At 45.7% G+C, this 25,445-nt stretch overlaps 1 protein-coding gene across 11 annotated transcripts in view; it reads right to left on the reverse strand.

Moving 5' to 3' along the window:
- Positions 1-7,660: 7,660 nt before the first annotated feature.
- RASGRF2 (Ras protein specific guanine nucleotide releasing factor 2) overlaps positions 7,661-25,445 on the reverse strand; it is a 128,072-nt gene continuing 110,287 nt past the window's right edge. For all 11 annotated transcript variants that reach the window (XM_064402913.1, XM_064402912.1, XM_064402911.1 and 8 more), the window contains 8 exons: positions 19,691-19,751; positions 19,120-19,223; positions 18,054-18,138; positions 16,867-17,064; positions 14,554-14,633; positions 13,447-13,564; positions 12,476-12,544; positions 7,661-11,817 (listed from right to left, as the gene is read on the reverse strand). In XM_064402913.1, the coding sequence (XP_064258983.1) occupies positions 11,725-11,817; positions 12,476-12,544; positions 13,447-13,564; positions 14,554-14,633; positions 16,867-17,064; positions 18,054-18,138; positions 19,120-19,223; positions 19,691-19,751 (808 nt within the window). In that variant the 3' untranslated portion in view covers positions 7,661-11,724. The remainder of the gene's footprint in view (positions 11,818-12,475; positions 12,545-13,446; positions 13,565-14,553; positions 14,634-16,866; positions 17,065-18,053; positions 18,139-19,119; positions 19,224-19,690; positions 19,752-25,445) is intronic.

Consider the following 25,445-nt stretch of genomic DNA (forward strand, 5'->3'; position numbering starts at 1 on the left):
TTCCTCTGATTCCCCAGGCGTGCTGCAAGGCGTGAGCCTGACAAAATGCTTGCATGGCTTGCCTTGTGCATTTCCCCCTGTTGTCCAGCCTGCTGTGAGCAGCTGCCCCAGACTCCAGAGGATGTCTTTGTGCCCCCGGGGCAGGGATGGAGCACGGCCTGGGGCACAAAGCCCTGGAGAGTTTCACCCCCAAGGTCACCTGCGCTTGTGCCACCCCTCAGAGAAGGCACAAGTGCTGCTGTACAGGGCAGGGACACACAGCAGCTGTGCCAGGAAAACCTCCCTGCACCAGGCTCCCTCCACAACGAGCAGTTTTGGGCAATTCCACAGGAATCCTGCAGGTCAGGTGCGCTCAGCGCTGACTCAGAGTGACAGCCAGCCCAGCCCCAGTGCCTGCAGACCAAGGGCTGCTCCTTCCCCCTCCTCATCCTCACCCCCTGGGTGCCCTGGAGGGTGAGCCAGTGCAGAATCCAGCCAGCCCTGCCCTTCCCAGGGCAGAATTCCAAATTGCCACGGCCCCTGAGCCAGCACGTGTCCCAGAGGTCACAGCTTGGAGGTCACAGCCCCTGTCCCCGTGCTCAGCTCCCTGGGGACACTGCTGCCCTGCCAGCAGTGCCCCTTGGGTTTGGAACTGCATTCTCCTGTCTGTGCCCCCTGCCATGCACTGGAAATGGACACAAAGGCCAGCACCAAGGTTTAGAATAAATTATTACAGCAAATCTAGTGCTGGCTGAAGAGCAGCCCAAAGCATTGCAGGTGTCACTTCAGGTTCTGTAACCACATCCTGAACCCCAGGAACCTCACAGCATCACAGCTAATTCTAGTGTGTCTTTTAAAAATGACATTTAAAAGTGTTTTTCCTGTTAGTTCGTCACTTTCTGGAACGTCTTTTAAAGAGGAAATTTCCTGCTCCACCTTCCCCTGGGCGCTTTTAAACAGGTATTGGTCATCCAATATTTCACACCTGCCTGGAGGGAAGTGCCAGGGTTACAGTGACATTTCTAGAAATAGAGGTGGATTAAATGCTTGAGCCGTGTCATGGGTGCTATCAGTTGCCTCCCCCACGTGATGCTGAGTGACATTTTGGAGGAAGGGCAGAGCCCCAGCCAAAGTTCACACCGTGGGCTCTGCAGCACGGGGGATGTGTGTGCACAGCTCACCCCACTGAGCTCTGCAGCCCTGTGCTGAGCTGGCCCCTCACGTGGTGCCTGGCCTTCTATATTTCAGAAATAATTCCTCCCAGCCGTCCTCAGCCCGAGCAGGAGCCTGCAGAGGGCAGTGGAAAGTTTTTCCCCCCGCCAGTCCGTGGAAGGTTCTGGAGCCTCAGAAACATCTGCAGTGACTGTCATGAGTCACTGCTCGCCTCAGAGGCCATTTTTAGACACCCAGAAATCAGTTTACGTCTCCCTGGGATTGCTGCATCACCCTGCAGCTCGGCGGACACGGCACACATTAAAGCAGCCAGCCTCATAAAGCAAAATTGGTGATTTTTTTTTTTTTTTCCTGTTTTGTGCAGTTTCTCCCCACTCACCCTCGGCATCACTCAAACCCTTTTGACTCATCTGGGTTTTGAGATGCAGTCTCTGAAGTGTGGAAGCAGCACCAAGTGCAGGCATGGCTCTGACAGTGCCTTAATCACAGCGTGGAACATCTCCACCAAAAACATCAACCACCTTTCAGTTTCTTCTTCCTCGTAATTCCAGAGAATGGTTATAAACACTCAATAATTTGTTAAAAAAATTTTAAAAAAGGAAAAAATTCCAAACTACGCAACCTGTGACCAGATTCTTGTGAGCAGAGAAGGCATGGTAACTCTTCATAGATCAGACAACACCCCCTTGGTCCCACCATGATTTTTGGTTCCTGTCAGCTGAAGGTCTGGCTGGTCAGGCCCGACCAGGTGAGACCCAGATGCCCAAATTCTCCTGCCAAAGCCCAGCCAAGGTGCAGGCACCGCTCACCCTTCTGAGCCAATCTGGTGCCATTTTGCAGTATAAACCTCTCATCTTCGCAGTGCAGAGAGCTACAATCAAAACCACAAAAAACCCATGTAATTAGAGACATTTTCTCTGAACTTGCTACATATCTGCAAAGAGACTTATCTTCCTCTAATTAAAATTGTTACTTCAGGGTCAGCATTAATGTCTGGACTTCGTGACCCTAGAGGTCTTTTCCAAATCTTAATAACTCTGTGATTAGATTATTTAGAAGCAGCTGCATAGTGGGGGCTGGCAGATACTCCCCTGCGCCCAGCACTTACACAAATCAATAAATCACAACCAAATTAACGCCACCGTGCTGCTTTGAATCACCTTTTAACAGCCCTTGCATTGGAAATGCTGCAGTTTGAGGCTGGAAAAAGCAATGCATGTGCAGTGTCACTGACCTTGGAGCTGGAGGTAGGGACGTCCTGCTGCCTGCAGCGAGCCCAGAGTGTGGAGGGAGCCGGGGCTGGGCAGGGACAGGAGCCCAGGTAACCCGAGACGGGCAGAGGGAGGTGAGGGAAACCAAAATAATTGCAGCCAGGGCCAATCCTGCCCGGCTGGGTTACGTGAGTGGCATTTGCCAGCACAAGGGTGCCCTTGAGGGCGTCAGCAGGATGGGGCAGTGTAGTCATGATATTTTATGAAAAATCCTCTGCTGGGATTTTTCCCGTCCTGAGGAGCTGAGGGCCTCAGGAAAGAAATGCAAACAATAACTGTGTGCTGCTGTGGGATGCCACAGGTGCATCTTCCATTGGTCCATGTGGATTGTTTTCAATCAGTGACCAATCACAGCCACCTGTGCCAAGGCTGTGAGCAGGCACAGGATTCTGTGATGCATTCTATTCTATTCTATTCTATTCTATTCTATTCTATTCTATTCTATTCTATTCTATTCTATTCTATTCTATTCTATTCTATTCTATTCTATTCTATTCCATTCTTGGTCTTTGTAGCCTTCTGATCTTCCTCTCTCTCTGTTCTTTTAGTACAGTTTTAATGCAGTATTGTAATATAATATATAACATAATAAATCAGCCTTCTGAGCAAAATGGAGTCAAGCCTCGTGTCCTCACACACGGGGTCTCTGCTGAAACAAGAGGGCAGCACCCCCAAACGCCTCCGGACGGACGGACAGACGGACAAGGGCAGGGGTGGACACAGATGGACACAGGCAGGGAGGCTGGTCCTGCCCAAGGGACAGGGGATGGAAAAGAGAAATACATTCTGCTCAGGAGCGGCAAAAAAAAAAAAAAAAGGGAAAGGTCAGTCCTGGCCCAAGTTGCCCTGCCCTGTGCAGAGGGACGCCACGGCCACAATTCCTCACTCCCACCCCATGGGAACGGGTCAGGGCAGGGGGCTGAGAGCACAGCAGGGAATTTGGGGTTGTTTTCCCTCCCCTTTACTACTTTTTAATTCACGGCATTAATTCCTGGCTGTTTGTGAGGCAAAGGGGCCCAGAAACATGAAGTGGCCTCTGAAGCCTCTCATGTGGAATTACTGTTATTGTATTACTATATTGCGTTTAGAATTGCTGCGTCTCTGTAGCTGTGTAGGAGTGAATTACAGCAGGAAATAACACACGGTGGTTTGGAAACCATGAAAGAATAATCAGTTTCATTCACCTGGCTCTGCTCCCACCAGAGCTGAACATGTGTCAGGGCTGACAGAGGAGCACAGAGGCCAGAACTCTGCAGCTTTTAAAAAAAAAAACAACTTTTCCCTTTGTACATTTAATATTCTTTTAATTTTACGTGGGATCATCCTAAACCTGCATTTCAGAACTTTGAAACCGTGCAAAACACAGACATCTCTCCCCACAATGTCATGCCTTGTTTGGGCTAATGGGAGCCATGATTAAAACCAAAATTAAAACCAAAAAACACCCAGATTAATTAAAACCACAGCAGCCATTCCAGATCAATGCATGTGGAAACAACCAGTTTTTCATCAACCCTGGTGTTGACAGAGGAAAAAACCAACTGTGGATCTCTTGAGGTAACACGAGTAAGGAAATTGGGGCCCAGCAAATCCACGGATCCTGATGGAGGCACACACCCACTTTTGCATTTTTCACCTTTTTCCCATGAAGGCCTTGAACAGACCAGGACTTCCCCTGGAAGCAGGGGATGGCATGAAGTGCCTGGCTGGATTAGGCAGAGAGGTTCAGGCTATTTTCCAGCTGAGAGCCTGGGAGAAGATGCAAACAAACTCCACACTGTGAATTTACAGCTCAAACACCAGGAAAAACCATGGTTAGCAAGTCCCCTAATGATTTCTGAAGATTATATCATTAATACTTAACAAATAGTTTGGCTTTACTGCTGGTCTGTGGTCTATTTTGTGAGAAACTCAGCTGCTGGAACAGTTGGGACGCCAAGGATCATCCATAAATAACCCCCTATTTTCATCTCTATTGTAATTATCTAACAACTGCAGTGCTGCTGTGGTTTCATTGCTGATGCTGGGGAGGCAGCAGTGTTAATTCAGTTGCATTTCATGCCAATCCACCTGTGCAGCACCTGGAGTTTGCTGTGGGAGCTGCTGGGCAGGGAAGTGACCTGCAAGGCAAAGGTGTTTCATGGAAGGGCCTTCCTGACTGCCACAATTATTTAGAAGAAAATTAATTTGAAGTCAAGTTTCCGTGTGCAGGGCATAATTCATGAGGAGTGAAAGGAGCCAGGACAGCAGTGGTGAGCTGTGCTCACAAATCCTGTGTGTGGAGTTTGGGGTTGGAGGGGGCTGTGTGTGTCCTGAGGAGCTTGGCAAGGACACAGATCAGTCTCTCCTGCTGAAAAGTCAGAGCTCTGCTAAACTGGAGCAGCAGAAGCCACTGGACACAATGTCCTTCTGTACTGGAGCCTGGATTGTCCCCTGGTCCTGCTTCTCCAGCTCCATGGGTCTGGAATTCCTGGGATTCAGAACAAGGCAGAGGAGCAGAGCAAGCACAGCTGATACCCAGGGGTTACCCTGACCTCTCCCTGAGAATTCCTCGTGACTGTGGATGCTCAATATCCCCTTACACTGCGCAGCCTCCGGGGGCTCAGCCCGGGGAAAAAAATTCCCTTTTTGGGGGGATCCAAGGCCTGCATCCCACAGGGGCTGGGGGGAAAAGCCAGCTCCTGATGCCAGTCATGGGCACCAAGGCAGGCACAGGGCAGTCATCCCAGTGACTCCTGCAGAGAAAGGCTCCCCAAGGTGATAATGCATCTCCACTAAATAAAGAGCTCAACCAGGCCCAACCAACGCCTCAAAAATAACCCCAGCTATTTTTAACTCATTAAAGCTGCTCTTCACAGGACATCCACTACAGAGTAGAGGAAAGGCTGTCTATAATTAGCAGCGTGTTTTCTGGCTAAAGGGAGGAGAAAAGGTTTTCCTGCACGTGGAACTGACCCTTTGGAAAAGCAGGAATCCCCACAATTCAGTAAATAATCCTTTTTTTCTTTTTTTTTTTTTCTTTTTTCTTTAGGTTTTTTTTTTTTTTTCATTAGGTTGGTTGGTTGGGGGTTTTTTGGCTTTGTTTTTGTTGTTGGTTTTTTTGGGTTTTTTTTGTTGGTTGGGGTTTTTTGGGTTTTTGTTTGTTTGTTTGTTTTTTTTTTTTTTTTTTCCCCAGCAGACACAAGTGAATAAATTCTGAGATGGTGACTGTCAGAAGGTTCAAACCACTAGTGACCAGAAAACCACAGCTGACAAGGTGTCACAAGAACCACAGAGCTCAGTCTTAAACTCTGGACACCTTCTCTCTTTCCACCATGGTGCTCCAGCATTTCTTTGTCATGGAAACCTGGGAAGGAGCAGTTAGAAAAGGGAAAAAGTGTCCTTTTTTCAGATGGTTTTCCCATTGGATATGAAATTTTTGGAGGAATCAAAATGGAATTAACAAAGTATTACTATTTCAAATGGAATATAAGCTACTGATAAGAGTTTGTGTCTCCTCTGTCTGGAAAAGTTTTGGATTTGCTCTGTATGAAACATGTCAAGGATCTAGATGTGATTTGTAGATATTGTTGCCAATGCTATAAACTTCCAGGGGTGAGAGAAGATAAGTTTTTAGCAACAATTCTGTTTCTGGCCCACCCACCCGACCCAGAGTGTCTCACAGTGGAGGTGCCACCTCTGAGGAAACAAATTTGAGGTGATTTCTGCTGTCTCCACAGCTGCCAACCCCCCTGCACAGAGCTGTGTCCAACAGCCAGGAGCTGCAACAAGCACCAGTCACTGTCTCAGTCCTCTCTGAAACTGCAATTTCAAGCAAAAATGTGGTTTTCTCAAATTTGACTCCTTTTAAGGCTATACAGGAATAGAGCCAGAATACTGGGGTGCAGCTTTGAAGGCATAATTCAGTCTTCACAATTCTTATTTGTTACCTTTGCACGATCAGTCAAGACAAATTTCTCCACAGAGCTGAGGATTTTGAACAGCCTCTAAGCACTGCTTCCCCTGCTTCCTTTGTGGTCAGCAATGAGGAGGGCTGCGTGCTCCCTGATTTATTTGGAGAGTCCAGGATGGCTCCCAGTGCTGGGGCAGGGCTGGCTGGGATCTTGGCAATGGGAATTGTTCCCTGGCAGGGTGGGCAGGGCTGGCACAGGGTGCCCAGAGCAGCTGGGGCTGCCCCTGGATCCCTGGCAGTGCCCAAGGCCAGGCTGGACACTGGGGCTGGAGCAGCCTGGCACAGGGGAAGGTGTCCCTGCCATGGCTGGGGTGGCTCTGGGTGGGCTTTGGGGTCTCTGCTAACCCAAACCAGTCTGTGATCCTGAAATGATGGCCTTAAAATAAAGATATAAACAGCCAACTGCTTGGCATGAGTAAAATTTATGTTTTAAAGTGTTGGGAAAACAACTTGAAATTAAATGATCCTGCAGCACTTATAAACAAGGCTGCCTGGGAAGTATTATAATTTATTTCCTTCCTCTGACAGTAGCTGACAACTTCAAGGGTAAGTTGGTCTCTCAGTTAATTTCAGTTTTGATGTGAAACACCAAAAATGTAAGCAGAATGGAGAAGATGTGGCCACAAGGTCACAGAGTACTGAATGGAGGCTGATTTTATTATGTCACTTGCTGTATCTCCTTCTAACACAGACCTGCAAGTGCCACTGCTGTTTACTCATTTAAAATGTTATTTAAATAAGTGTAAGAGGAATCTTTCTGTTTTCATGAAATTACTGAGTTAAACACAGAAGAGCTGTGATTAAAGCATGTGACACCAGCTGGAGACCTGTTTTGGACTCCCAAACTCTGTCAACTATTTTCTTCAATTTGCAACTCATTTTATCTCCACGTGGCTCGTGTTCCCATCACAAGGGGAGGGACAGGGCCTGCTTACAAACCACTGTGTTTTCTGCCTTTTCCTGTGGATAAAATGTGCCTCTGATGTTATTTTAAATCCAGGCCAGGACACCAGCCCAGAGAAAGCAAGGGATGTGCAGACACAAGCCCAGACCCAGTATCAGTTTTTAGCAGGGATGCCCCTGGCAGCTGCAAGGCATCGTGAATGAAAAAGGAGAGTAAAACACAGTAATTCAAACCATTCTTTTCCATTACAGCCCCAAAATTTTCACCTTTATCCCCCTTTAATGACTTGTTCTTCTAGGAGACTTGGTAATTCAGAAGGAGTAGGTTGGATTTTTCACGACGAGGGGTAAAATAAGAAATTCCAGTGAGGAGTCTTGAAACTCGGGAAAGAAAAGGATGTTTATTAGCACACAGGCACAACAGCTGGCCTGGTATGCTTTACTAACAATACAAAGCAATAACCTCGGGTCAGAAGTTGCAATACATGCAAAAACATCTGGATTGTGCACTAAGCAACACGTTCCATACAGGTACATCTGTCAAATAAACACACATCTACTGCCCTAGGTAACAGAACTTCAGAGACTACCTCAGGTACAACAGAACAACCTTCACTGAGCAGCATTTTGGACATGAAGCATCCTAGACAGAGACATTTGACCTTTGGAGGCAAACACTGTAACAGGCAAATAGCTGAGAGCCAGATCCCCAAAGACTTATGAAAAGCTCTCGGTGAAGCCTAAGGTATTATCAGAATGAGGTCTGAAGGGTTTTGCCCTTGGTGAGTGAAATTATGAGCGGGTAAAAATGTCACAGGGGGTGAGAGTTGTAAATCATCAGGGTTTAGTGTTGCTGCTGAGAGTGAAAGGATGAAAGACTGAATGTCGATACAAACAAAGCAAGGTCTTTGTAAAACCCTTAAAATAAATAACACACATGAAGGAAAACCCGGGATAATTAACATGTTCTGAAATCAAAATCAACACGGTTTAAATTAATAAATAATTAAAATAATTAAGTTCCTTTTAACCCTACAGAACAATCATCAGTAAAACTAGGAAAGCAGAAAAGAGGACGGGGACCTCCTCCTCACCCCCGAAATCAGGGTGATCAGTGCCACCTCTCACCTCGAGGCCACAGGACGAGCCGGAGGAGGGGCGCAGATGGAGCACACACTGCCACTGTGAGCCCGGGGGGCTGTCACCGACACCCCGAGCGCTCGGGGGGCTCGCTGGCCAGCAGCACCGCTGGCTCCGGGGGCAGAGGGTGAAGGCTGGGGGTGAAGGCAACTCTAACCCTGTGTCAGCGTGTGAGGAGCGCTCTCGGTGCTGCTGCCCGGCTCCCGGCGAGCGCGGCCCCGCCCGGGCTGCTACAGAGGCGGCGGAGCAGCGGCTGGAAAAGCTTTATCCCCATGGCCGCCCGGCCCCGCCGGGCTGCCAGCAGCCCCCGGCAGGGCTGGGGGCTCACAAGGCAAGTGGCGAGGCGCTTCGGCCCTCCTGCGCCCGGGGCATCCTCGCCCGCGGGGCTGCTCCGCTCGCTCCGCCGCGCTGCGGGGCTCCCGCGGGAAAAAGAGCTGGGAGGAGATCCCAAAAGACAGCGGGAGCGCGGAGGCAGAGTCCTCAGGGAGCTGCCGACACGGCAGAGGGCTGCGCGGAGCCAGCTGCGTCCCCGCGCTGGCGCTGGATGCGCCGCGCTGCTCGCTCCGGGAGCGGGCGAAGCCCCGCACGAAGCGGCGCTGCTGCTGCCTGCCGAGCATCACACAGCCCCAGCAAGCAGCAGGGCTCCAGCACAGGCACTCGGGCCGCCCGCAGGTGCAGCTCGCAGCCCGCAGCCCAGCTGCAGAACAGCTGCTGCCAGCTGTGCCCGCGGGCTGCAAGGGCTGGGGGTGACCGGGCGCGTCCTCCCTTTTCCCTGCGCTTTAACAAAAGCATTGTATCCCCAAGCAAAAACATCGACATGAAGCCATCAGCAAGTCGCACATTATTACTGTAACCATAATAATTTTTAAACAGTTTTGCTGCTGTTGCTACGAACACAGATCAAAGCATCCGACTCTCCCGGTTCTGACCTCAAGCGGCCGCTGGGGCAAGAGGCAACCTTTGGCATGTGAGCAGGACCGCAGAGGGGCTGGACGAGCCCATTTCCAGCGATTCCGAGCGCAGCCCCTCGGGCCCAGCCCTGCCAGCCAGCGCTGAAATGCACGGAGCACACACACGCGTCAAGCACACCGCAAGCAGCTCTGACAGGAGCACGACCCTGCGACCCTCAGGACATCGAGATTTGGTAAAACCGGGCACAGGCAGACGAAGCAGCACTTGACAGCGTACAACAGAGATGCCCACTCACACTGACAGCTGTAACACGTTTTCTTTGATAACAAGGAAACAACAGACACAACGTCTGAAATCACTTTTTGGACCACGCTTTCCCTGTTGCTCCATTACTTCCAAGTGTTTTATGAAACTACTGAACAGTAACTGCTTTTGTACAGAGAATACACAGCCAGTTGGTTTTGTGGTCCAAATAAACCATGCTCTTTTTCTTTTTCTCCTCATATCATGCACTGGGATGCAATCAGCTTCTTGTCAATCATTAGCCAGAAGAAACAAACACATTTTTTTTTAACAACAAAAAGCTTCTATAAGTAACATTTCCACAGCAGTCATCAGCCAGAACTATTTAAAGAGTTCCTAGCATGTCCTTCTCTCCTGCTGTCTGCTTTTCTAATGGAGGAATTTTCCAGTCTCTGTGACACCTCCCCATGCAGTTATTTACAAGGAGATGGTCCTTGTGGAGAAGGACCTTAATGAAATTTACAGTTGCTAAGGTACATTTGTAGATGCTGGCGCTCACACTCAGACAGAACAAATGGAACTCGTTGTGCAGCTCTGGGCTGGGCCAGCAATGTAATTAAAGTGCAAATAAAGACAACAACCACAAGCCAGGCAGGTCCATTTTTCATTGCCAGCGTCAAGAAGCATCACGACTGTGTAAGATATGTCAGATCAAATAGGCCTAAGTCACAATCTGTTTTAAACATCTGTCTCCCTGAGAGGATTTAAGGGAGGTATACGGTGATATAGCCCTATTTCTTCAACTGGCTGAGTGATCATTGGAAAAGTAAGGACACTTTTCCAGCCAATTTTTGTTTTCAACAGTGCTAACACCTGTGTTTTGTACTATGATGCCCTTCACAGCATTTGAGCTCACTTCCCATGCAGCTACAACAGGCCACTCTTGATGAGGAAAATACAAGAAGTACAACAACTACTGTAGAAATGACATCTGTCCACCTGGTATCTGTCACAAAAGCAGAGGCTCTGAAGACATTTATAAAAAGCACATTTTCTCAAACAAAAGCAAGTGGTAGCTACCTGTATGCAAAAATACATACTTTGTGTTTGCTGGCATTCAATGTTTCCACTGACACGTTCAGTTTTACAGCTAACTCAACGCCAAATGGCTGGACAAAAATAAAAACAAACACTAAAAAACCAAAAAACAGACGTTTTTCAAACCACTGATTCCACACAAAACGAAACTGTCACTGCAGCTCCAAGTGTTCACTGCTGATCACCACCTGCTGCCAGACAGACATGCATTTCTCTCCACAGTGTGTCCAGAGTGTGCTCTGTAGCCTGACTCATGCAGGAAAATAAGGTGCCTCTTCCAGAGCTGTGTGCAACACAACTCCCCATCCCCTGCACCACCCCTCTGGGTCCCTCACCCTCCCAGCTGGCAACTATTTACAACTGTTCCACCAGTCCATTTTCTCTCCATGCTGTAAATACTCCCACTGATGGAAAACATATTTACAAATCATCTGTATAGATACAATCAGTCACCTTACAGAAGGCTGACGAGACATTTAAAAAGAAAATGTTTTGTAACGAGTAGCATTAAATGTACAGCAGGTATTTCAAACAACTGCACACCTGACATTACTAGATGTGGTCTTAATATCACTCCAAAGCAGCAGATGAGTGCTAAAATCCTGCTTTTTCAATGAAATTAACACAATGAGAACACCACAGCCATTACTGCCTCAGAGAACACATAGTTAGCCATCAGCCCAGCCACCTCACTTTGCTTATTTATCTTCACACACCTGGGTCTATTACCACCATTTAAATCTGTACCCTTGATTTGCCACGTGAGGTGGCTGCAGTGAGCGCCTGTTCACAGGAAAGTCTCCTGATTTCCAGGAAATTGTGGTCCCTAGTGCCAAACATGATCTTTGCAAAGCAGAAATCACTTAAGCCGGGTAGGAAAGCTGTTTGCCTTTCACCTCCAACACTGGTTTGTGTTGCCTGAGAGGGAAAGGCAGTGAGACTCTGTATCTCTTGTTGTAGAAGAGAGCTGGCACTGTGTTCTCAGAGTTCCTCTGGCTGTGTTTGGGTGGCGGCAGGCGTGGTCCCAGAGCTGTCTGCAGGGCTGTGCCGGGCTCAGGCGGGGAGCCGCGGCTCGATCTTCAGGGACAGCTCGTACAGGGTGTCCTCGTCGATGATGAGGGTCTTGTCCAGCAGGTAGTGAGTGACCTGGGGTGGGGAAACACAGGTGGACAGGCTGCATGGCACTGCCACACAAACCTCCCAGCTTTCCTTCCCTTGCAGCACATTTTGGGTCCTGAGATTGTGTTGTTTTACTGAGAAACCAAACTGTTGCTTGGAATGCTGCTGGCATGAGGATGCACCTGCAGCACTCTGAGAATTAATTAGGATTAATTCCTGTTAGGAATGGGCAAATCTTCTGCCAGGATACCTCAGCCCAAGCTGCTCTTGTGGAGTCTGAGATGAGCCTTCTCTGAAGGCACTGACCAGCTCTGGTCACAGCTGCATCACTCCCGAGAAGGGCAAAGGGACAAAGAGTTGCAGGATGCCCCAGCAGGTGCTTGGGGCACCTCCTCACCCTCATCCCAGGATCTCAGGGCAGGGAGAACACACTTCCCTCTGAACCCCTCACACCCTCCAAGGCTGCAATCCCCTTCCAAAGGAGCAAAAAACCTCTTTGGAAGGCATCAATCAAAGAGGTCCTGCGGGGTGAGGGTCTCACCACCCCAAGGACCCATCCGTGTGTCTGTCTGTCCTCCCCTCCACGTGTGGGAGCAGAAGACACCAACTTCAGCTTTCAGTGGCAGCTGTGCCTCACAAGTGCCTGCTGCCACAGCCTGGTTTCAGGAGCAGGCAGGAGCCTCACCTTCTGCTGGAGCTCGATGCGGTAGGAGGTCTGCTGGAACTGGCGGATTTCCCTGATGATGTGTGAGATCTGCCAAAAGAACACAGGGACACAAGTTCAAACACAGCTGTGCTTCAGCTGAGGCACACACAAAGCAAGAATTCTGCACCAAATTATTCCATTTAAATTACATATATAAAATTTATAACTTCATTATAGGAAGTTTATATATCTATTTATTTGTAGAACTGGTAGGGATCACTGTCTGTCACAGTTATAGCCATAACACTCCATTCCTGACAAGACTTTACTGTGTCTCTGTTAGCCTCTGCTATCTCCTCCTCTGTCAGGAGGAGAGAAGGGAAGAGTAGAGATCACATCCCAACAGCTCCCCAGGACTTCACTTTCCCAAATCAAACATTTACTCCTCAGGCAGCCCCGAGTGAACCACCACTCTGCCCACAATGAAACCTCCCCATTCTCTGCCTCGAGTGACTCTACAGAGCGTAGCCCTAAGGTGGGCATTGAGCTGGGATTAGGGCAGAAATTTCCATGCCTCCCTCTGAGGAGCTGTTACAAAACAGCATTACATGGCAGTGGGAGAGACATCAACTTTAAAGTGCTTTTCAGATAGAGCAGAGCGCGCTTTGAAAAGAACATTGTGATTACTGCTTCCTGGTGAATCACTGCATTCCTGTAATTCTGGCTATTTAAAAAAGCTTTTTCTTGCTCCTCCACGAGCTCCAGGCAGCTGCTTTTGCTGTCCTTTCTGAGAAAGTGAACCGGGGACAAAATCAGCCTGTGAAATCACCCAGCCTGCCAGAAGGTGGGGATAGAAGACTGGGTCGAGTAAATGCTCTCCCAAGGCTGCCTCTAGCACAGCACCAAAGCACCTTCTCCAAAGGGAAATTCAGAGGAGTTTCAGTGAAATCCATCATTAACTCACGCAATTAAACACCTGCTGACGGAACATGTAGGAAACTGGAAATTACCATTCTCATTTTGGAGAAATTGACAAGGCCTTCCTCAGTGAAGTTGGGTGTTCCTTCCTCAATAAATGCCAGGTCAGTCAGGTACATCCCAAGGTAGGGAACAGCAGGTGGGTTACAGCTGTAAATAAACAAATCACCTTATTTTCCTGCAGCTACATTTCCAAATGCATTTTTCTCTAACTTGCACAAACTCTTTATTACTTTGCCCAGTTCTAATCCATGGGTTGCATTCCTTTCCAGGACAAAAAGCTCCTCTGGCTCTGCCTGAGCTGTGTTTGCTCTGCCTGTGATAATCTGAATGCATTCTGCCCAATATCTAATCTTAATGGCATTTTTAAAATAGACCATTAATTATTCTGGCTGTTCAGTTCTCAGCTCCTCACTTGAGGTAGTTGTGCCACTCGATTCTGAAAAGCCTGCCTCCAGTTACAAAACTCACAAAAATTCAGGTTTTTGTACAGCTGAAATCAGCTCTACATAAATTGTAGAACACTTGACATGGAATATTCTGGATACCAAAATTACAGAATGTCAAACACAATCTGGCAAATCAATTAAAGAAAACAATATTCAAGGACTGCTGCACAAAAGCAGCAGGCTGTTTTGCAGCAGGCTGGGAGGCCACAGGAGAGGAAATATCCCTGTGCCTTTGTCCTGTGTCTATGTTCCTCTCATAATTTCTTGTCAGAAACATAATTTATTGTCATACCAATGGGCCTGTGACCTGACACAGGCTTAGTCCCAACCCCTAAAATTCTTAAGTAGAACAACCCTGTTTTTCATAAAAACTTCACTTCATAAATCTGGCTGTACACTTATTGGAAAAGTTTATCAGTGCAAGTGAAACCCAACAGGGAATGTTCACACAGAAAAATAGTTTAATTTGTTTCAGTAATTCTCTGGAGCTACTGTTTACCCATCAGGGGTATTAAATCACAGCACATGCAGCAAAACAGTACTGCCAAATAGAACCAACCTAGAATTTAAAAGGTTATTAGGCAAAAAAAAAAAAAAAAAAATTGAAGTTTAATCACAGCCAATTAATCTATAACTTGACCTATCCACTGTTTATAACAAAACACAGTTGTATACTGTAGGGAGGCTTACTTTTTGAGCATTTCTCTCAGGTTTTTAAATCTTCCCTCAGATGACACAGTCTTCTGCAGCTTGTCCATGAGTGCCTTTGTCTAGGAAGGAAATGCATTTCAAATGTCATTGCTGGTGTATGTAAATGACTGGAATTAGATTACATCCAAGGTGTAATTCACTTATCTTCCCCACCCCATTTTCTAGAGTAGTACAACAGGCATTACTGAATTAGGAATTTAGCTTTACTGCAGTTCCTCCTGTCTTTCTGCAAGTGGAGATTAGGCAGCATTATGACTGATACACAGAACCTGTATTTATGCTGATATTATCCTGCAAATGGAGGAAAACCCACAGATTTGTTACATCTATGGTCTGGAATTCAGTTTACTGTGCACACAGGAACATAACAGACCCTACATGTGGCTGAGGATCCTCAGCTGCATTTACTGATGCTGGTGACAGCAAGGGGTGGTCACTGCCTTGGAGCTTGCACTGAGCTGATTCTGCCTCCAAGTCCCAGAGAAAAGCTGAGTATGTAAGAAAGAATATATTCATGTCTTACACCAATCACTGTCAGTGGGCATCACCAGACCCTGGTTCCTTCTTAAGTGAAATAAATTTGATTTTCAGCCTGTTTATGCTGCTGACTTGAGATTTGAGCGTAGAGAATGATGAGAAATTCATCCTATTTGAAACTGAATGTCCAATTAAGAGAGCTGTAGGCAGACAGAGCCACTTTCTTGTATGTAGCAGGCTGATGAAAAACCCAGATCGCATTCCCAATAGGTACCAGAGGACCACAACATCAATCTGCTGTGGGTTTGATTTCTTCTTTTTTAATTGAAAAGTTTAAAAATCAAACTAATTCTATCCATAAAACTTTTTGGAGGGAAGCTCACTCATAGCAGTTTGTATTGAAAGAACTTTTAACAGATTTTTAAATAGAAGAACATACCATCAGCTGCGAAGCAGCTGAGAAAAAGCTGAATGGGAAGGTGGAAAGTCTGTTTCTCTGAACCATTTAGAACACAGAACATAAAAGACTGGAATCATCTTCATCCTGACAGGCCTTTTTTCCATGTGTGTGTCATGTTTTTGTGGCTGGTAGTCATTCTCATAGTTTTTGCTGACATTCTCAGCAGCCAGGTAAGGGTTTAAGGGAAGTGTTCAAGGAAAATGTTCACCGCACCTGAACTTGAGGTCCTAAATCAGAAAGAAGACTTTTTATGAATGCTCTCTTTCTAGGTAGAAAACCCCAGAAATTTGAGAGGTCCTGACCTTCCTCAAGGCTTTCTGCACAGGCTGTTCCTATTTCAGGCACATGACCAGATTTTAACCACAGTTTGTAACCACCCAGATGTGTCTATCAGAAATTACCTAACTTTAGTTTACTTGAACATTTCAGCTATTCAGGCCAATTGGCACCTGCCAATTACCTTGAAAACATTTAATCTGTTCCCACAGATTAAAAAAACTACATGCAAAATTCCTGGACAGAAAATGCCAGTCCCACTATTATCAACTATCAATTATTAATGAAGGGATGGGACTACCGTTGGGCTAAAAACAATTTATTACTCAGATAAACATCAGCTCCAGCGTCAAAGATTGTGAGACTTTAGAGGAGCAGCTAGTCAGCCATAGGTCAAGATAGTCACAAGTTCTGCATTACAAGGCAATATAGAACATTCAAACCCAATGGTAAGTTGTGATAAAGGTTATTTTGTTTTTCTAACCTACTACCACTACTTAATTCTGCTGCACTGCAGATTATTTTATCCAATGGGATAAAATGGTATTAAAATTGCATATAATTATATATATATATATAATTATAATAATTATAGACACAATAATAAATACAGCATATATTTTTATACAATATTATATATAGCATTATATATTATATGTAATATATCTAATACATATAATAGTATAAAATAATATATATAAAATTACACGTACACACATTATATTATAACATCTAAACTCTTACTTTACTCTATACAATTACATTAATGCACTACAAAACCCTTCACTATCTTACCCAATACATTTTCTCACTCACTTAAGGCATACTCATACAACTACAAAAACACAAGTTTATACCTTTTCCGCTTAATTCTCTGTACTTTCCTTTTTCCATCAGTCCAAGCTTCTTCCAAGGCTGCGCCTCAAACCCCCCAGTATCTGTGGAAGTTTCCACCTCTCCATTTCCTGCATCCCAGGAGGTGTCAAAGCAGAAATATTCACAGGAGAGCTCCTGCCTCACCCCCCTGGGCACGGCGGGCGACGGAACCAGAACCGCCCGCTGTGCCGCGTCCCTCTCACCTGTTTGGACACCTTTGCCCAGGTTTTCTTGAGCCTGTAGATGGCACTTCTGTTGAGGGCCGAGGTGATCTCCAGCACGCCGTTGTAGTTGTGCAGGCAGCGGCAGATGTCGGCCACCGCCACCCACTTCTCGATGGCGCTGGCCCGCGACGGCACGTCGGCGTAGCTCATGATCTGAGAGGCCACCAGGTTGCTCATCTGGCCACGGAGAGAGGCAGGGGCTCAGGGAGCTGGAGCACAACCCCTTCTAACGTGTCATGAATTAACGGGCAAGGCAGGAAAAGCCCCAGGTGAGCAGGACAGAAATGGTGGCTCTTGGAACACGAGCCCTGTGAGCTGCTCAGCCTGGAGAAAAGGAGACTCAGGGAAGTCTCCTTATCACTCTAAAACTCCCTGAAAGGTGGCTGTGCTCAGCTGGGTGGGGCTCTTTCTCCAGGCAGCACTGACAGAACCAGAGCACACCAAGAGCTGCACCAAGGGAAATATACAGGTTGGCTATCACCTATAGAAAGGTGATAAACTTCTGGAATGCTCTGCCCAGGGAGGTGGTGCAGTCCCCATCCCTGGGTGTGTTTAACAAAGCCTGAATGTGGCACTGGGTGCCAGGATAAGTTGAGGTGTTGGGGCTGGGTTGGACTCCATGATCTTGAAGGTCTCTTCCAACCCAGTGATTCTGTGAATTCTGTGATTCATAAACCCAGGGGAAGGACATTGGCAAAGAGCTCAGGGCAGGTGGAGGGCATGGGGACAGGAAAGGAGGGCTGGGGATGCAATGAAAAGGTCTCCAAGCCATCATCACTACACCTGATTGGGAAGTCTCTCAGAAAAATTCAAGGCAAATTAAAAAGGAGAAAGACATGTGTAGGGATACAAAGGCATTGAACAGGACTGGTATTATATTTCTCAGGACAAACTGAAGTTTCTTCAATAGGCTAAAAGGCACTGTGCTACAGTTTAAAATGTTCCACTCTCTTAAACTGCCACTGAAATGCTGAATACCAATTATTGAAAATGAGATTCTTCATCTGCTGTGATTTGAATTGTTAATTACAAAGAGGCTGCAGCATTCAGTCACTAATAGATAACACATCACATCACATTGCAACAGAACCCAGTATTTCTGTTCCAGAGGTCAGGGACAGTCCATGGGGTTCCTAGAAAGCAAGTCTGTCTTTGAGAGTACTTACATCATTGAAATGTTGACTAGTTTTCATAATATAGGGCGTTCTCTCATTTTTATCCACTTTCATCCAGCCCTGCCCAAGGAACTCTCTAGACATTGATGGGAGAGAAAAAAGCAAACAAAATCTTCATAAACACAGTACAGAGTCTGTCTGTAACAGCCTAAGCAGATTTCAAGGATACCTCAATTTGCTGGAAGCTAATAACACAGCTTTACACTAATTCCAGCGTCTCACTATACCATTTTTAATGCTGTCTGAAATGGTAAATAGTGTAAAGAAGATTTATTTTTCTCTTAATCCCCTCTCCCTTGTCACCTCATCCCAATTTCCAGCCCTGTGACTCTATCTACACCACGTTATCCTTTTATGTGTGCAAACCCTTTTGCCAGGGGCTGAGTTGGGGGGGTGGTGGCCACTGGCTCCCCAAGGCACGCTCTCTGCCAGGACTGTCCTCCCCTCTCTACCACACACAGGGGGATGCAGATATGAGGAGATAACCCAGCTAAGAACCAACATCTCAGCCTGGACAGCACATGTGAGAAGAGATAAAAGAAATATTCCTGACTGTTTCACAAACTGTGAAACAAACACGAGTTACCACAGAGGCAGAAGCCTCCTACACCCTGAAAGTGTTGGAGACTTTTCCCTGCAGTTTGGACACAGATTCCATGGATGCTTCCCTGGGGATTGACGGGAAGGATCTCAGTGTGTGCCCCACCAAGCACTGGATGGTGAGAGCCATTGAATCCTAAGTTGTGTTATTTCTTCACTAGTTGTGACATTAATGGGTACCTTTTACAGGTACACAGTGTGAGGTGTGTTTACACTGTATACACCTACTAGTAGATTCCTTTTTGCCCTTATTCCTGTGTAGTATTAGCTTTAAGTCTTATGTCTGTTAGTTTTCTGTCTATTAAATAAATAATTTATTCTCTTATAGACCGAACCAGCCATTATTAAATAACTTGTGAACAAGAGTGGGTTTTAGGGTGCTGGCCACCCCCATAAAGCTGCCAGAGGCCTGGGCAGAGGGCAGGGAGCTGTCCAAACCCCAGATCCAAGTGCTCACTCGTAGGGGATGCTGCGGAACACGACGTGGTCCAGCAGGGTGATCTGCTCCGCCAGCTCCATGGCCGACAGCGTCTCGAAGCACTCGGGCTTGGGGCAGTCTGGCTGCAAAGCAAGGACAGCTCTGAGGGGTCTCTCCGTGGGCCACAGGGCACAAAAAACTGCCTGGGAACCCTCCAGGGGCTGTAATTGACTTTGGGATCAGGAGAAATGAGGGTTAACAACAATCACAGACAGCACAAACACCCGGCTGGAAACTCATAAAACAGCAGCTCAGGAGTATGAATGTGGGTTAATTAAACTCTGCATATTCTGCTCTTGTCATTTCACATATATTAATATCTTCCCCCTTTTCTAAATCTTGAGATTTTATCCAAATAGTAAAGTTTTGACGTGTTCATTTTTGACAGGGGCTCCAAAATCTTACAATCTCTAAATGGAAATCAACATTCCTGGTATAAAAAACAGTGCATCTGTCCAGAAATATGTTACAAGTTGCAGTTGTGTTACATTTTATTGACTCAAGCACACAACATTTCTCTAGGAGTATTTAACTCTCAAGATCAACTTACCATCTGAATGATATCCTCTATTTTCAAATGGTTATCATCTTGATCATCCTGAGAAAGAGTCCTGAAAAATAAAGTGGCAGAACATCCTATGTAAATAAAGTTGTCCATGGTTATGACAAAACCTTATCATAGACCAGCAAAATGTTTTATTTAAATTAAATCTTAAGTCTGCAATTGAGGAGGTAAAGGAAAAAAAAAAACTTTAACCTACAAAGTCGTGTCCTGATTTAAGTAAAAATGTGTAAACTGTTACAGCATCAGAGACACGTAGGGCAAAATATTTCCATGAAGGTTTAAGATCCCTCAGCTAATGAACCGTGGAAATTGTCCAGTTCAGTGTCCCACGCTGAGCTCTGTGTGTGGAAATGGACACCAAAATGCAGCTTTTAGCTGCATTTTAGTAGCAAGAACATGATTTCCTTTCAGTAATAAAAGTGTTAATTAATGTTTCCGATTCTGCTACAGAAAACCTGTGATTATTATGGTTATTTTAGAGTAATGGGTCAAAAATTAACTAGGCAAAAGTAAGTATTGATCAAACACCTACCCTGATGTAGCATATTGGCACACAATTACAGGACCTTACCCTTCATGTGGCAATTACAGACACAAAGAAACCGTGACAACACTGGATTTATGGAATACAAGAGTGAGAAGATTTAGGGAGAAGGAACATAGGTCAGAATGCACAAGGCTGTCAGAAAGGACACTTAATTTATTTTTTTTTCTTTTCCCCATAAGGGCTGGAAACTCCTTGTGCCTCCAGGGCAAGGCGTGTTTACCTCTCCAGGAGAACCCTAAGCTTCTTGCCCGGATAATAAGGAGTGCAGCCTCAGTCCCTGTAAATAGCCTGCCAATCTGTCCTGCAGAGCAGCTTATTCTGTGCTGCTCCTCATGCCTGGGGGCCTGCAGGAAGGTGTTGTTCATCCTGTGACAACAGCCTCTGGCAATGAAAACCACACAGGCCCTGTCCCTCTGCCCCAGGAATTCTCATCAATCTTCTAAAATCTGAGATACTTAAACATAACCTCATGTTATGCTTATGTTTGATCAGGTTGTCATCTTTGATATACAGAAATTGTTGTATTTGCTTAATATGAAATAAAGCATGACACATGGGATTCTGAAAAGACAGAACTGTCAACTTCCCCCCATCTTTGCCTCCTGATACTCTCCACCATGATATCTCATGTTTTATGTAGACTTCTAATCTGTCATTCTAAACAAATGTTTGTTTCCTAGCACAGTGGTCTCATGAAAGAACCCAAAACCAACTCTCCTTTCATGCATAAATATTCTACAGTGAAAACTGCAGAGGACAACAGATCTGTAGGCTGAATAATGGTAATTTTTTGACAGCATCAACAGCAGCCTCCTCTTCAGTCTGTGCTGTTGTCAGCCTTGGGACACCCAGTTTCAGCAGAGGACTGGGGACACTCACTGGGCTGCCCAGCCCTGCTTGGACAGCTCCCACTGCACTCCCTGCAGAGCTCCTGGGAGCTGGGAAGAGGCAGATCCTTGTGGAAAGAGTCACAGGAGACAGCAAAGGCACAGAGGGGCTCTCCTGAGCCAAGTCACTCTTAGGGAGGACAGAACAGGGTGTGTCCTCCAGTAAACTCCAGATACTCCTCCAGTATCTTTACAAATGAAGGAAGAAAATATAAAACAAATATCTTCTAATTCTTAGAATCATCAGGTAGCATTTTGTCTTTCTCTATCTCTCTCTCTCTCTCTCTCTCACTATTGGTCATGCCTGACCAGGCCAAATATTACAAAAAATGTCTACTTGAAAGTACTAAGCATGTGTCTCATCCTTTGTTTGCGGCACATAAAGCATATTAAAAATATTTAGAAGCTAGGGCATGTTAGAGAGCCTGAAATGTGTTGTTTGGTGAGATCACAGAAGGCTGAAAAATTGTTCATCCATCACTTTTTGACATCTGCATATCCCTCGATTTCATGTATGTTTAGTCTGAAGAAGAAGGAGGAGGAGGAGCTGTTTCTGGAAGCAACCTGTTTTTCTCCAGATAGGATTATCTATCAAAGTTATTCACTGCTGTTCTGTCTGAACTTACACCTTCCTGCTTCATTATCAATTAAATTTTATCTAGATTTTGGGGATTAGCAGATCAGGCTGATAAAATCTCAAGCAAAACATACATTGGGAGGTCTGCCTAGCTTTCAGAACAGATACTGAATTAAAAAAAGCATTTTTACCCTGAAGAGAAACCCTGTCAGTGCACACAACAGAAATCCCATCAAGCAAGAAATACCAGCTGCTTTGTTTGATGACTCAAGGCATGAAGCAGCTCAGCATCTCCCATCAACATTTTCCTTGTCGGTCACGTTCCAAACAGAGCCTTTCCCAGAGCTGACCTGATGGGTCTTTGGAACACAAACCAACCTTTCCTGCTCCTCTGATCTCTGCTAACAAGGGGATGGGTTTTCCAAGGATGTGCACGCATGCAAAGGCTGAGGCAGTTTGTGAAAAGACATACTCGTACCCAACATCCTTCAGGGAGACATAGAAAATACCAGTGTTAAGCCTCAGAAAGCATGAACCTGTTTCATGAATGTTTGAAATGGCATTTTTTTACAAGAAATGCTTGTCCTAAGCCCATTCTGCATTTGTCAGCCTTTCAGAATCAAGAGTACACTACAAAACCTGAGATGTGGGGAAGCCAGGGCCTACAGTGACAGCTGACAGGCAACCCAGAATTCTGATAGAATACATGTTTTAGACAAAATGCCTGCAGCAAGCACCTCTGCAGAACAACAACATTTTACAGCACTCACTTGGCAAACGGGTGAGTGACCATTTTTATGAAGGACACATCCACTGGATTACTCCTTCCCATTTTTAACCCACCCCAGAGAAACCTTTTGAATGAAAGTTTTTTGAATCAAATCTTCCAGTTATGACAGATCTGTGCTTGCTCATGGAAAGCATGCTGTCAGAAACCTTCAAACAAAGTGGTTTGTAAATATTTGTAACAACAGTAAAAAAAGCCCTTCAGTTCCAGGTAATTTATATTTCCCCTCTAAGCAGACCTAGATGACAGGTCTCAGTTGAGAAGGATGACATCTCTCCAAGGAGCAGGGCAGAGGCTGAGCAGCTTTTCTCCAAGCCAGATCCTGACCAGGAGCCAGAAGAGAAACAGAAACCCTGGGACCACCTCTGCACATTCTGCCAGGGGACAGACCAAGTCACCAGTCCCTGCCTGGATCCTGTCACTGTCCATGCAGACAGAGCCAGGATGCCTGAATTCAGAGAATTTTGGTGGAGAGGATCCCCCCTGTGACAGGGAGAGACTGTGGCAGGAGTGCTGCATTCCCTGCCTGACCTTTGTTTTGTGGTGTTATGCTTCAGGTAACCACAGGGTCCCACCACAGGGCTCTTTGGTGATGCAAACCCTCCATAATGGCCCTCAGAGCCTACGGAAGGCTGAAGGAACTCAGGAAATATTTTTTTCCACTGCAGGCCCTCTCTCCACGCTCAGAACACTGATGTAACCTGACGTGGCAGAGGATCCCCAGTGTGCTGCAGAGGAGGGAGGGATGCTCTGGGAAGGACCCTGCAGGACGTGGAGCCCTCCAGGGTGGCTCAGGGGAGCCCTGGCACAAAGCTGAGCAGTTGTGGGTCAGCAGGAGCTGGTTCTGCAGCAAACAGAGATCTCTGCAGGCAGCAAACAGCCAGAGCTCTCCAGTCTAGGGCAGAGCAGGCTCAGTCCTGGCCTGACCTACTGAACCAGCCAGGGCACCACAGGGCACAGAACAAGCCCCACGTCATCACGCCCTCCTCCTGCACCACAGCAGCCCTTCTGCTTTCAGGGAAATGGAGAGAAAGCTGTGTTCCTCTGGCACTGGAACCCTGTCTGCCCCCTGGGCTCGTGCAGTTGTGCTGTCAGAGAGGACACAGGCAGGTCAATGCCACCTCTCCTGACTCTGTTAGTTTCTGACCCCTCACAAAATCTGCTCCAGAATTGTACAAGGATGTCTGCAACCTGCCAGGAAAGCTATTCCCCCATTCCACATTCTGGTTATTGTAAAGCTGAGCTGCCAAAGAGCAGCTGGCTCTGCCTCTGAGTCCACCACCAGGCTGAGGAGCAGAGGGAGCCCTGGGTGCCCCAGGACTGAGTGCTCAGTCTCCACAGGACAGCAGGTCCCTGCTCCCACCAGCAATAAAGCTTATTTTTAAAGCTTATAAATATTTCTATTTGAAGAATATGCAATAAAAATTAAGGATTTTGGAAGAGCAAAGGAATGTGCACTCCTGTGTCAGCATCATAGATAAAGTTACACACAAACAGCTGCTGATTATTCCATGTATCTTATAAGGATTATTACATCTTTATATTCTGCAAGATTGTTCTTTATATCCCATAAATGATTACTCAATTAGCTATAAAGCCTTGCTGAGAGCCTGTGTCTCCAGCAGCAGTTACAGTGCTTTGCTAAACTCTGGAAATCACTCTTAATTAGCAGACAGCTCCCAGAGGTGATCTGAACACCTCCCCCTTCCAGTGAAAGGGTGAGAAATTGTATTGAGATTTAATTCACATAGAAGCAGGATTCAAATAGTTCTCATCCAGTTGTCCAGCATTCATGTATGTTTAGCAGCATCACCAGCTTTGAAAAACAAAAAAAGGAGTTTTTAACCAAGGCTAAAAGAAAAAACTATTTTTCCTTTTTTTTTTTCACTTTGCCAAAAAAAAAAGTCAGTTCACAGAATGGTCAAAAATTCAGTCTGAATTTTGGAAAAATTTGTAAAAAGGGAAATGTCTGATGAACTGTGTTCACTGGTGTATCAGACACTGTGCTCAGGTACTCAGTAATCATTTCTAGGAGGGGAGAGAGGACAAACAATAACAGCCATTTCCTAGAACTGCAGTGAAAGGATGCAAATAGAGACAATTCATTGTTTACACATAAATACAAAGGTCCATTTCTTCATGTAACTGCTAGTGGAAATTGGCTCATTTGAAACTGGGTACAAGAAATTGTTGTATGGCAAAGGCCTATAAATCCATTACTCTCCAGAATACTCAGCCAGGCTTGTTTTAAAACATTTCCTTAGGAAGCTGAAAGTTTTAGGGTAATTTTACCCACTGTGAGAAGAACCTTTGCTGTCACAAGCATCATAAAAATCCACATCATCCTCTTCCTTCTTGCTCTTTTGACTTGCTGTCTCTTCCAAAGAAACAGAAAACAATGCTTTTACATGGAATAACAGCATACACAGTATTATTAAAAGGAAGATTATTTTTGTTTATGAAAGAAAAAAGGTGCTTGTAATAACAACTTATCTGTGCTTTTTATCTTGTGTTTGATATTTGTGCTCCCAAGTGATTTTTTCAGACCTTTTTGTTCATATAGCTGTTGGAAACCTGTCAAATGGTCTTAGAAAACTCAGGCATATTCTATTTACTGCCCACTTATTGGTTTACCTGCAGAATACTTACATAAATGTTAATAAAGCACACCATATTTTTATCTTTGCATTTCATGATGTTTTATTTTAATAACTCCTTAGTCTATAGATGTTTCAACTAATTTATTTATTTATTTAATTATTGCTTAGTCTTTAAATGTTTACTGATCCTCAGGATGGCAGAACAATGGACTTGAAACCAGTGCCAGTGAAATATTCACACTTTGTAGACAGAGCTGTTTTCACTCATACTTGAAGGCTGAACTCATGGCTTGCCAGCTGTTCAGCAGCAAAGCTTTCCAATACAGGTATTTTTATGAATGA

This window comes from Passer domesticus, chromosome Z (assembly GCF_036417665.1).
Source record: "Passer domesticus isolate bPasDom1 chromosome Z, bPasDom1.hap1, whole genome shotgun sequence".
In the NCBI taxonomy this organism is placed as follows: Eukaryota; Metazoa; Chordata; class Aves; order Passeriformes; family Passeridae; genus Passer; species Passer domesticus.